The sequence below is a fragment of the Varroa destructor genome, unplaced genomic scaffold (genome assembly GCF_002443255.2).
Source record: "Varroa destructor unplaced genomic scaffold, Vdes_3.0 BEIS01000007.1, whole genome shotgun sequence".
Taxonomy (NCBI): domain Eukaryota; kingdom Metazoa; phylum Arthropoda; class Arachnida; order Mesostigmata; family Varroidae; genus Varroa; species Varroa destructor.
In genome coordinates, this window is record NW_019211460.1 from 22,350,804 (window position 1) to 22,364,214 (window position 13,411).

At 44.1% G+C, this 13,411-nt stretch overlaps 1 protein-coding gene across 2 annotated transcripts; it reads left to right on the top strand.

Annotated features, from left to right (window-relative positions):
* Positions 1-619: 619 nt before the first annotated feature.
* LOC111254287 (uncharacterized) lies at positions 620-13,091 on the top strand. 2 transcript variants are annotated; one of them, XM_086975779.1, is made up of 16 exons: positions 620-1,281; positions 5,022-5,473; positions 5,835-6,077; positions 6,380-6,586; positions 7,236-7,487; positions 7,649-7,900; positions 8,232-8,285; positions 8,438-8,644; positions 8,848-8,946; positions 9,050-9,211; positions 9,357-9,608; positions 9,695-10,226; positions 10,543-11,198; positions 11,382-12,029; positions 12,378-12,614; positions 12,837-13,091. In XM_086975779.1, exons 2-16 carry the CDS (start codon positions 5,117-5,119, stop codon positions 12,981-12,983), a joined length of 4,305 nt encoding a protein of 1,434 aa, XP_086831905.1. In that variant the 5' UTR covers positions 620-1,281; positions 5,022-5,116; the 3' UTR covers positions 12,984-13,091. The 2 variants fall into 2 exon arrangements, with proteins under 2 accessions (XP_086831905.1, XP_022670702.1); XM_022814967.2 differs by lacking the exon at positions 620-1,281 and adding an exon at positions 4,011-4,683.
* The last annotated feature ends 320 nt before the right edge of the window (positions 13,092-13,411 follow it).

Genomic DNA, 13,411 nt, shown 5'->3' on the forward strand with positions numbered 1-13,411 from the left:
TTATGGCTAAGCGAAGATATCTTCAAGTCTGTATTCATGCTTCGTACCGAGAACTGATATAATTGCCTGTCAAGTATTTTATCATTTTTCGTACACTATCAACGTAATAGCTCCATCATAACAACGTAACGACTTGAATAAGCTACAACGTTTCGTCGCTGCAGTTCTTTCAAAACTCAAGTGTTTACTTTTACATCATACGTTCTCTTTTTGTCTACGGCACGGCGACTGGTCTTCCCGGGCAAACCTGATCGTGCATCGAGTAAATCATTTGTGCACACTGCACTTTCCTTCTATTTTAAGCGGAAAAAAAAAGAGAAAAAAGCAACACTGTCTTCACAGAAAGAAGAAGCTATTTCAGAAGGGCGTGCCTTCCCAACTAGAATATGTAGTATGAATCGTCTCGTTCCCTTTTATTCTTATAGAGTCAAAAGCTGAAACGCCCGACCGTTTGGTCTCTAGGAGGACCAGCGGCTAGCACTTGTTGACCATTGGTTACTATAGAGACGCCTCGACGGGGAAGAGGTTGTATGTGGTCAACAGAGCCCCAAGAACTGCCACATATCGCCTCTACAATGCGATCCCCTGTGAGTCAGCTTTGTAGCTTGCGAATCGTTCAATAAATCGATGCGATCAGCATTCATGTTGAGAGAGAAGCCGAAGGCCGAGCAGTTGAAATAGCAGGGTTTCGTTGGTTGTGAATGACAGTTAGTGGGCCTGCGGACCAATCGCCAATTTCTCAGACTTAGATCAGATCCTGGGTCACTAGCGACCAATTTTCAGTGGCAAATCATCATTGTTAGTAACCGATGACAGTGGGTCCCGGCACAGCACCGAACGTGGGCCGGAGCACAGCAATCACCAAATTCCAAAAGCGGAACAAGCCTGAGCCGCTGGCGTTCAATCAGGTCCTGTTTGTTTATCCTGTGTAGTCCTTACAGTCGTACGGCCAATCAAATCAGCTTCGACCCTCTCTATGTCCACTGAATAACAAGGCTTCGCGTATTCAACGCTACTACTGGACGCAGAAAACTACCAAGATGTCAACTCGAAAATGCCCATTTGTGTGTCAACGTTATCGCGATGGGCCTCGCCGTATAGCAAGAGCGTATCTACATGCAGCATGCATACCTTCGATGATGGGGCACATTCTGCTCGGTTTCTGCGTATGGGCCAGAAACTATCACGACACGCGATCAAACCTGACGAAAAGCGCGAAAAGAGTTTAAAGTTTGAGCTCTGTTTGTGCTTGAAGAAACAGCAATCGACAACCCTTTAAGAGTAAATGTTTACGATGGGTTGGTCTGGCTATAGGATTTCGAAATATTTAGTAAATTTAGAAGGAACAGACAGTGAAGATATACACAGACACAGGCTCGCATAAGTTCCGATATAATTCGCGAAAGAGGATGGCAAAAACGGATGCCTAAACAGTGTGTGTGCATGTCTATGTGTGTATGTGTATCGCTCGGGTTGATATATCTAGGGACAAGGGTATGAGCAGATCAATCTTTGATAACCGCTTATAGTTGTAGTGTGTGGAAGTCCCCACGGGCCTTACAATGGCGGGAGCTGTACATGTATGAGGGTGTTAATTCTGAACATTGTGGGACTAGCCTACTTAGGTCCTCCCGATTCCAAATCGATCGAACCTCGTACGCAGTCCAGCCCGGTGCGAGAATAACAGACGTCAATACCGTCAGGAGATGTATGTACACATACATAATCTAATATATACACTATAGGACTACTACCGTGGTACAGTAGAACAATGTAGAGATAGAAAAACTGAATTATCCCTTAGGTCTGAAGATAATGTTGAATACAATATCGAGCGTGAATCTGTTGGTGTAATCGTTCTCCTTAGGACGGTACCTGCTTGGTTCGAGCTTTCTTTTATTAGCGTGGATACCATATGTAAGGATAGAGGTAATAGCTTTTTTGATCATAGAAATACTATGGTTATGGACTGCTGGGTGCGTTCAAGGCGCGCTTGATCTTTGCTCAGCTAAAAGCTTGGTCATATGTAAAGGACCGAGTCTGGAAAATTGTGTCGAAAAGAGGTTAGCGAAACAATAACAACACACAGTTCCTGCAGGTAGCGCTAATCGTGCATTTTATGACTACATCAAAGTATTGCCAAACTCAAATGGTATTTTCTTACACACTGGCGTAAATCTGTCAATCTTTAATCATAGACAGAACAGCGCTACGTATGTGAAGATCAAGGCAATAATTAGACCAACGACACCGAGGTACGAGCGTTGCAATCGTTAGACTGGCACGTTCTGCTATTATCTTTTTTAAATATCAGTTCTGTTTTAAAAAAATGCTGTTTCAACTATATCAATCGTGGGGGACTCATTCTCGATTTTAGTTTTATCGGGAACATAGACAACTAATTATCCCTTAACTTATCTACCCTTTGTTTATTTCTGTATGTTATTTGAATCTGACTACTGCTTTTGATAATTTATCTGAGGAAGCCTATGTTTTTATTCGGTTATTTCCCGTGGATAAATTACGCTGTGGCTTTGGAAAACTCATTCTCAACACATTCTGAGAATGGATTGTAATTTTCGAAAAGAGCTATTGTAATATTTCTTAGGAGTTACTTTTTATCATCAAAAGCTCATCGAGTGTCACAACGTACGTATAGGACGTTTCTTGTATCTTACGATGTACAATATATTGAAAATGTCAGTAATTAAAATTGGCGTAAAGATTTCACAAGTTTTTCTGTACGAATAATTAAAACTCAAATAACTAGAATGTTCAAGGTTTATACAAGTTATGAACAGAATTAATTATAGTCAGACGGAAAAGTTTTTCGTTTTGACAGAGCTATATTTACACCCCTTTTACAAGATGTAAATTACATATACATATAAGTTTTAAGGCATTTGGGAATAACTTAGATCTCTACTACCCTGTCCTTGTGACAGCTTAGCATGTAACGTATTTGCCTGCTGATTTTAGGGACACATTATGGTCTAGTTTCGAATCTCGACATCTTTGTACCAGGAGTGGGCCGTCTATCTTAATGAACGTATAACTTGAAATATAGTGGTCTTGGCCACTAGAGCTTGCAAAAACGAAAATCGCAGAAAATTTAACTGTGAAGATAGCTAAGAGGTTAACGTGCTTGAAAAAACACAATATTTGTCCTAACCTACGACGAGATTGGGAACGAAATATTAGGTACATTGAAACGAAAATAAGATGTGGGTCTGGTCGCTGATACAGCGGTGTAACCTATTAAAAGGTCCTACATTTCAGATTCACTTCAACAATGTGCTGTTCGCCTTGGGTAGTGTGTGCTCATTCCAGGATATTGGAATCGAGTAGCTAATGTTTTGTGCAAGTTATTCGTCTCCCAATACGAGATCCCGTTTATCTTTTAGCTAAGTTACAAAGTGCCCTAACCCAATATTATCTAACAATATAATATTGTCTTATGAGTTGTCAGAAGCTGACATTACCCGCACTGACTTTTCTCAAATGATATTTTTACACTCATATACTATATCTACTATTTACTCTGCTAATATTTATGCGATATAAAGCATATTTATTTTCAGAAACAGCGCAATAAAAATGCCAAAAAGCAGAGATGAAGTAATAAACCAAAAATAAAAGGGGTTCTTTAGCACTCGGCGCGCGTCTGTCTTTCAGTGTGCTGTTTTGGCTCTAAAATTAGTTATTAAACCTTTGCAAATAAGCTGAATTTCCTTACCATATAGTCATATGATTTATATATAGCGCTGCCATATAGTTTTTAGATTTTCTCCTACGTTTTAATTGTCATTAGTACCGCACTTAATGACGCCAAATGTTAATCATAATTTGACGTCCGCAGTAAATAAAGCATGGCGAAAAAGAAACATATCCTTTATTTTATTTCGTTCCGATTTTTACAGGTACTTAGTTTAGTCCGTATATGTTTTGCGTTTGTTTTTATAAAGCTTACAACTTTATATATCTACAAACAAATCATATGCTTTGTGTCAGTCTAATAATAATGAATGAACGTCATCTTAATAGTTGTAAAAATATGTAGCGTTAGAATTGTAATAAATGGCCATGATAAACAAAAAACCTTGGTCGACAAGCATCACCCAAGCATGAATGCGCTATCGAACTATAAGAATCAGTGGTGAACGGCGTGGCGGACTTGCAGTACCAACAGAGAACGAAAAGTCTCACTATCCAGAATCAAATTCAGTACTCTCATCTGAGACTGCATCCTCCCACACGATTGACTACTCCTCGATGCCAGCCACGATCTCATCCATCCGCCATACATTCCGAACGCGAATCATGTGGTTCACATTAGAGAAGCAACCAGATCTGAAAGGGTGGACGGATTGCGGCACCGCTCGCAGGAACACGAGCCAACATGACGGTCGATGGTTATTGTGGAGTGCCGAGTGCGACTCACGTTCGTATATGGCAAGGGTGCTAACAGATATATAAAAGCATCCGTGACGTTATTTCCGATGGTCGACGTCAATCGGTCCGTGTGAGAAGACTCTAAGAGGTCTTGAAAGAGGACGACGACGTAAGGGGCGGCTACGTCGTCGGAGCCCTGACGGAAGATGGCGTGGCGCGTTAGCGGCTGCCATCTTCTTTGGCTCGTGATCGCCACTGCCGCATTCTATACGGCTCTTGCCGCACCGCAGGGTACAGACAGACTTTTAAAGGCAAATTATCGCTAGAAAGTATAAATCTTTAGCGTTCTTGGCGTCTGATATCTGATCTCCTTACATAGGCATTTTGTGTGTGTGCATAAGAAACCATTTTGCCCTGTCGTTAGATCGGCACTGTTATACTGTGAGACCGTGTTGTTTCTATTGTGTTTAACGTGTGTGTGTGTCTAACGAATTTTCCAATTTTGTCCAATGGAAACAACAACAAATTGTCCTTCTATACATAATTACACCTAAGTGATTGTATATGTATGACGCGTTTTTTTTTCGAACGATAGTTTGGTTTCGATGACAACGCATTAACCATTTCAGGAGCGGATGAGGAGGAGTACGCAGAGTATGATGAGGCCGAAACGTCGCTACCTGAAGAACATTCCGGCACCGTCGAGTCTGAACCGGGTATCGAAATGTGTCTCTGGAACGGCGAAACCTTCGTCGATGGACAGGAGTGGCGGCCCGATCTGTGTACCGTGTGCCGTTGCATAGCTGGACAACAAGTATGCAGTCCTCAGGAATGTCCGAAATTGCCCCCGTGTAGAGGGCGTACCATTGTGCCACAGGGCGAATGCTGTCCCATCTGTATCGAAGATCCAGAACCTACATCGGAGCCTCCTCCTGTCACGGAGGAAATAGCTTACGTTGGTCCACGTGGACCCCCGGGAGAGCCTGGCATCCCCGGACGGCCCGGTGAACAAGGAACACCTGGAGAACCCGGCTTTCATGGGCAGCCTGGATTACCTGGTCCGCCTGGTCCCGTTCCGGATGTGAGTTTTATCATCTATTTGGTCTATGACTACTTGCCACCATGTAAAGGATAAACAGTATCATTTAGTTGGACAAGTGAATCTATTACAATGCGTCGAAGAAATGATACAATTGCTTAAATTACAGACTTCGTAACCTCTCGGCCATTTAGAGATCTTTTCATTTTTAGCATTCATCAACCCAGCGTTACAATCGAATTTTTTATGCGCAAACGTATCCAGGTAGTTCGCTACAGATCCCAAAGAAACGTCGAAATATCAGTACAGTATACATTTAAATTATAAATAACGTATATAAATAGATAGTCTGTATAAATAATAAAATACGCCGCAAATACTGATTATTGCGCTCTGTTATTAGCTCGGCAAATGGTTTACAGAGCAACGTGCGCTGTCTGGAGCCACCGGAGAAAAAGGACCCGTTGACTTCCAGTATATGCAAGCCTCAGTAGGACCCACAGGCCCCAGGGGACCTACGGGTCCACCTGGTCCACCTGGGCCTCAAGGCTTTCAAGGAGTGCGTGGTGAGCCAGGTGAGCCAGGCCCACCGGGATCCACGGGACCTCCCGGAGAAAGGGGTCCTGCAGGACCTACTGGCAAAGACGTAAGGAAACTCAGGCTAAGCCAGATAAGATTTCTAATTTGAGAGACATACAGTCTGTGTGGTGATAACGTAGGAGCTTAGTAGATCTTTAAATTACCTCAAAAAAAAGTGAATCATAATGCTGCTGTAACAGGACATAGTAAAGTCTTGATGCTTGTTTTTTAACGACAGCTAACTGAGTGGTGATTCAATTTTCTATCAAACATTTATATATATAAATTAGTGTAGTTTTTTATGTTCAACTAAAACTTACTGCAAGCATACTTTGACTAAGTATCTTATTGTGATAAATTAATTCATAGGGAGAAGCTGGTGAAGACGGCAAACCTGGCGCTCAGGGTCCTCCCGGAACTCAGGGCCCAAGAGGTTTACCAGGATTACCAGGACTTCCGGGACCCAAAGGCCATCGCGGCTATCCTGGGCTTGACGGGCAAAAAGGAGAACTCGGAGCGACGGGTGAAAAGGGATCACCCGGACCTCAAGGCAAAATTGGACCGGTCGGACCTATTGTAAGTCTTCGCTCATAACGATTACTTTTGAGATAATATCGACAAACCGCAGTTTGGCTGACTATACCAATTATATCATGAACCCTTTTTAGAAAAGTAATTTAAATGAGTTAAGCAGAACACCTCATACCTAAAAAGAGATTGATGGAAAAAACTGGTCATTATCGTAGTGTACTAAACAAAAGATACGGCCTGGGCCGTATCTAAGCAAATTTACACTGTTGGGCTTCTAAAATTTTTTAATAATTTTGAAAAATTAGTTCACTAATCAATCTTTTGCGCACATAAGGCTTCCTGCTTGCACTACGCAGCCCGTGAAGGATTGATGCTTGTTGTTTAACTGTAGTGGTTATAGAAATAATTCCGGTAGAGTGCTTATACATTAAGAAGTACAATTGATAAATTTCTAGTTTCGCGCAAAGTTAACCTGTCTTGGACGTGGTAAGGGACAGTAGTATCGTTACCTACTCGAGGATTTTAGGCACTGCGTCAACTGTTTCGATCTAGCAGGCTCAACGAGCTTTTTGTATCAAAGACCGACGTTTTCTTCTTTGTTAGTTCATACAGTAAGGTCGATAGTGCGAGGGTTTTAAGATCTATAAAATGTCTGCTTGCATTAGTGGCTTATCTGCACGTTTACATATTATAGGGCCCAGCTGGAATTCGTGGAGAGCGTGGGCGAGAAGGTCCGGCAGGTCCTCCAGGAATTCGTGGCACGGACGGCCAAATGGGCCCACCTGGTCCACCAGGCTCAGCAGGCCGACCAGGACCACCTGGTTTTCCTGGAGCTCCAGGAATGAAAGGAGATGCGGGAGCTCAAGGTCCTAAAGGAAGCACTGGACTTCAAGGACCACGGGGAGAGTCTGGCCGACCAGGAACTCCCGGAGAACCTGGACCAATGGTATGACATAAAGCACTGTCGGTACAAAAGCATTCATGTAAATTTTAACAAAAGCTCTTCTGTTTTTTAGGTGCCTGAATCAATGTGTCCTAGGTCAATCTGTAACTATTATAAGCTGCATAAAACATACATCTGCAACAATATATTTCATTTTAACACAGGGTCCAACTGGAAAGGATGGTTCAGCTGGTGAGAAGGGTGCTCGCGGTGATTCTGGAGTAGCAGGTGTACCCGGATTCCCTGGGCCACGAGGACCGCCAGGTTTGTCAGGAAGTCCTGGCGTACCTGGACCGAAAGGAGCCCCTGGCCAGCCAGGCCAATCAGGCCACAAGGGTGAATCAGGACCAAAAGGAGAAACAGGAGCAACTGGCCCACGAGGATTGCTCGGACCGCAAGGAGCTCCTGGAAAGAGGGTAATTGTCTTTCGACAAATGTGTTGGGTCTTTGCCAACCAACCATCGATATAAATAGAATTGTTAACCTTGATTCTATATCTATATCTTGATATAAAATATATCAACGGATGTAAAATAATAATCAAATAAATAAAAATAAATAAATGAAGAATAGTTATAGAACGTCAATGTAATTTGAACAGTCAACAACAAAGTTCTTGAATACTTATGAGTTCTTCAAATTATAGTTAGATTCAAATAAGCCTATTTCTAGCTAATCTTACAATACAGTGGATACGTTCTTTCCTATCAATATAAGCCAGTAAGATACCATTATATACGTTCTTAGGGTAAGAGCGGTGCACAAGGACCTCCCGGACCTGTAGGGCCTCAAGGTGAACGAGTGAGTATTACGTAAACTTATATCAATACAAATATTTTTAAATTGCATTAGTTCAATTTATGTCTGCACAAGATTATAAAATCTTTGTTTGTATCCTAATTAGATATGGCACGTATTTGACTAACATGTGCTACTCAAATTAACTTCTGTAGGGTGTGCCTGGCCCAAGGGGACTCCCAGGTCCTGACGGACTTCCCGGACAAAAGGGTGAGCAGGGTGCTCTTGGAGCGCAAGGGCCAATCGGACCTAAGGGCTCTCAAGGAGACAATGGCAAGCCTGGGCTTCCTGGACTCCAAGGCCTTCGAGGTACACCGGGTACACCTGGTCTGCCCGGAAAAGATGGAGCTCTTGGAGAAAGGGTATACACTCTGCATATTATACTATTTTTTTTTAAATAATGTTCATTCATTTTCTATCTGATTAATAATCCATATGATTTTTTATTTTTTAGTTTTAAGAAAATTTCTTTTGGCATCGGTTAATTCTGGCACCTTGAATTCTGACATATTCAAAGAAAGTAGATGTCGTGTTTAAACAATGATCTTTTTTACTTTGGGAGTAGGGCCTTCCAGGTGCTGATGGAAAAGCCGGCGAACCTGGGCAACAGGGAATGCAAGGCCTTCCAGGACCTACAGGGCTCCCGGGAATGAAAGGGGAACAGGTAGGCGTTATGCATTTTTACATGAAAGGAAACTGTTTTAGAAAGCTTCACTTAAACCTATGTTTGAAACAAACGATAGAATAGCGCACATTTTTCATTTTAGGGCGAGCCCGGTTTAGACGGCAAACAGGGCCCTCGTGGACCACAAGGGCCACGTGGAGACACTGGAAAGGAGGGTCCTATGGGACCGGCCGGATTACCAGGAAAACCTGGGGAAATGGGAATGAGAGGCCCCCCAGGATCGCAAGGGGCTCGAGGATTCCAGGTACTGAGCTTAATTTTTTCAGATGAATGAAAGGAGGGTTTAAGACAATTATCATATTTTTTAGATACGAACTGTATGATACAAACCGGCAATCCTAAGTCAAAATTAAGTAAGCATATGAAGACTAAGCGTTTCTTGTTTTTAGGGACTCCCGGGAGTCCCTGGCAATCCAGGTGCGCCGGGCAAAGATGGAATTCCTGGAATCGCTGGTCCACCTGGCCTTCCAGGAGCTACAGGTGCCAGGGGGGAGCGCGGCTTCCCTGGCGAGACAGGCAAACAGGGTGTACAAGGCCCACAAGGTGATCGTGGTGAACCTGGGCCTGCAGGACAGGATGGTGCCAGAGGTCCAACTGGAGAAAAGGGCGCTAAAGGACACCAAGGCCCCCCAGGTCTTGTTGTAAGTATTTACAACAACTTTAGACGTAAGATGTGATCATATAAATTACTATGCCAAGCGTTTACTTACCTAAAACTCCTTTTTAGGGACTCCCTGGTCGTCGTGGTGACATTGGATCAATGGGTCCAAAAGGTGAACGGGGAGACCATGGGCCACCAGGTCCTGAAGGTCCAATGGGCCGGCCGGGAGAACCAGGTGTACAGGGTCCCGTCGGACCTATCGGACATACAGGCGAGCCTGGCATTAAAGGCGGGTCAGGTCCCACTGGACCGATTGGCCCAACTGGAGCTCCTGGACAGGTTGGCGCTAGAGGCCCTATTGGGCCTCCAGGACCTATTGGATTCCAAGGTCCACTTGGTCCCCCTGGACCTACTGGACCAAAAGGTAACAACGGAGCACCAGGTCCTAAAGGTGAACAAGGCGAGATCGGCCCCCAGGGCTCCCCCGGTGATGCCGGACCTCCTGGACCCCTTGGCCTTTCAGGACCCAAGGGCCCTCGCGGGGAACCTGGTACCAAGGGAGACATCGGAATTCCAGGTCTTATCGGTCGGCCTGGTGAGATGGGAAGGCCCGGAGAGATTGGATTGCCCGGTCTACCGGGACCGATAGGCCTTCCAGGTGGGCTAAAGCATTTACTAGTACTTTTACAACTTCATTATAATATATTAATATAGTATAATATATTAATAATCCTCAGATTCATCTTTTCTGGATCAATAATGCAGAATATTGATTTTCAAAAAAATGCATGTGTACAACATAATTCAATAACGATAGTTGCTAAATAGCAGCTAAATTTAATATTTCTGTTATTTCATTATATTATTTCGACCTTCCCATGACCTCCGTAGATCTGTAGTCCATAAAGGAATTTAATAATATTTTATAACTACATTTCACCTACATTACTTAAGTGCCTAATTCATTATCTCAGGAATTAAGGGAACAACCGGTGAGCCTGGTAGGCCAGGTCTTCAAGGCGCACAGGGCAATCCTGGACCTATTGGTCCTCAAGGTATTAAAGGTGAAACCGGTGCTGAGGGTCCTGTAGGTCAAACCGGACCTTTGGGTCCCCCTGGTCCACACGGAGAGCGTGGCGTACCAGGTTTGCCCGGCCTTCAAGGTCCTAAAGGTCCAATGGGACCTCGTGGACCTCAAGGAGAGCGTGGTCAAGAAGGAAAGCCAGGAGGAGATGGACCACCAGGATCTGCTGGACCTCAAGGTATCCAGGGGCCACCTGGACCTCAGGGTGAAAGAGGACTCATTGGAAGCCCCGGCAAACAGGGTCCACCTGGTATCGCGGGCCGTCCCGGTGACAAGGGACCTCAAGGAGCAGCAGGAGCACAGGGACCGCCTGGACCACCTGGTCTTATTGGCGCCCCAGGACCCGTTGGTCAAAGAGGCCCATCCGGTGATCATGGAGAAAAGGGGGACACTGGTCCCATGGGTGTAGGTGGTCCCCAGGGACCTCGTGGCCCGCCTGGAGTAGCCGGTTTACAGGGCAGTAAGGGAGACCGCGGAGAACCTGGTGATCGTGGACTTAAGGGTCATCGAGGTCTCGCTGGTTTGCAAGGACTTCCTGGACCACCTGTGAGTTGTCAATCTACCTTAATTCCACGCTATTTCCAATCTCAGTAGGTAATCTCTCCATATACCATCTTACGAGGAATCGTACGATTTACATGTAATGCACAATGACGTTCAAGAGCACAAATATGTGATTTGCATGCTTTCTTTTCCGATGTATGTGAATCTTTTCTTCTTCTACGTTAGGGAGCTCCAGGAGAGCGCGGAACTCCTGGAGGTGCAGGAACTACCGGACTTCCAGGACCAGCTGGCCCAAGAGGTGCACCTGGAAGAGACGGTGCGATGGGACCTCAAGGAGTTCAAGGAGCACCAGGCCCTCGAGGGCCCCCTGGAGAAAATGGCAAGCCTGGTATTCCCGGAGCTGCTGGTCCTCCTGGACCCCCCGGACCTCCTGGAGAGCCATTCGGATACGATCCCGCCGCCCTTCAGGCTATTCTTGGTAAACCTCACACGAAGGGCCCAGATCCAATGATCGGCGACGACGCACGCGTACTATTCGATGACAAAGCTTCAATTGAAGATAAGAAAAAAATCATCTTTGAGTATTACAAAAAGCTTGTCGAGGAGTATGACCGTATAAGAAACCCCGTCGGAACGAAGGATGCTCCTGCCAAAACATGTAGGGATCTCTCGATTTCCCATCCTGACTTCAAGAGTGGCATGTATTGGATAGATCCGAATGAAGGGGATTCGCGCGATGCTATCCAGGTTTACTGTGACATGCGTGTTGGGGCGTCTTGCATTACACCTTCACCGAAGATCGTACCAAATAAGGCACACTACATTGGCAAACCAAAACATACCTGGTTCTCTGAAATGCCAGGCGGAAGTCAGGTAAGCAGTTTATATGGAATACTGCTTTCATCAGAATCCCTGTTTTCTAGATAGCATCCTACCCGGTTTTTTCCACAAATTTTTGTCCGCACTTTCATCTTATGACCTCTGCTTTCAACGCCTGAAGCCATACAAATATACGCTGCACGCCGAACTTGAAATGTTTATATGTCGACATGCAACAGTGCGTGATAGTGCTTTGTTGACACGAGTTGTGCGCGCAGCGTATTACCTTATCCGATAATACGGCTTCGAAATGTACACAGCAGAAATTCGTTAGAATTGGAAGAAGAAACACTGCCAAAAGCTGAAATCTAATTAACAGCTTTACTCTGGACTTGCCTTCAGTTCACGTACAAGATCGACCGCGTACAGCTGACATTCCTGCAAATGCTAAGCGGGCGTGCCGAGCAGAATATCACGTACCATTGCAAGAACTCAGTCGCCTACTTAGATGCCACCAAGGGCAACTACAGAAAAGCAGTGAAACTGCTTTCTGGGAATGATCTCGAACTAAAGCCCCATGGGGATAACGTATCTGCAAACAACAAATTCACCTTCACTGCAGCATACGATGGTTGCAAGGTACTGTACCTGTAATACTTTTTTTTTTTTTACTAGTTATCTAAATTAAACGAGACTATTAGTGAGCTTATTAATATGGGAGATTCAACACATCCAGAGATATTTTGGATTTGTAAAAACACTAGGATTGTACAAAGAAGAAAGTTGTGACGAAAATACTTCTATTACTTCGAAATGTGTATATCTGTAGTCTTAATTTATGTGCAAATTTATATGGTACAGGATCGCAAGAGCAGCTGGGATCAAACTATGCTTACTTTTAAGTCGGACAAGCCCAACAGGCTGCCGGTTGTGGATATCGCCCCCAAGGACATCGGAGGACGTCAACAGCAATTTGGCCTCGAGATCGGCCCGGCCTGTTTCCTTTAGTACTGTTGGCTTCCATATTAGGTCGTCAACTTAGAGGCAGTTGGTTGTTAGATAAGTTTAACTAGGTAGTTACCAATAAAATGACACTGGTTACGCGGGGAGTACGAATCTTGGTGTTCTTAATTCTTTTATGTAGATATCCAACGGAACTACTAAGTAATTAGAGAAACACTTTTTCCTTATCTTTTTTTGCCATTATACATTGACTCGATATGAGACCTGCAACTTCATTAATTGCTAGATCAGCAGTGCATGCCCATACAATCTAAACAGTGGCTTTTAGGGCTCACTAACACAATATTCGAAATAGCGATATTAGTAAAGGTTCAAAAACATTATAAACAAAATATCTAACGAACAAAGTTTCAAAGCAGTCGTTTTAAATCGTTGTTAAAATAAAGTTAACCTGATTTAAATCTGAATCATAA

What these genes read in the sequence shown, in the direction of transcription:
- LOC111254287 (XM_022814967.2), top strand. Translation starts at nt 4,599, where the DNA reads ATGGCGTGGCGCGTTAGCGGCTGCCATCTTCTTTGGCTCGTGATCGCC. An exon ending in ATGGAGCTCTTGGAGAAAGG is followed by an intron (nt 8,645 to 8,847) that starts GTATACACTCTG and finishes CTTTGGGAGTAG; the next exon opens with GGCCTTCCAGGTGCTGATGG. An exon ending in CGGGAATGAAAGGGGAACAG is followed by an intron (nt 8,947 to 9,049) that starts GTAGGCGTTATG and finishes TTTTCATTTTAG; the next exon opens with GGCGAGCCCGGTTTAGACGG.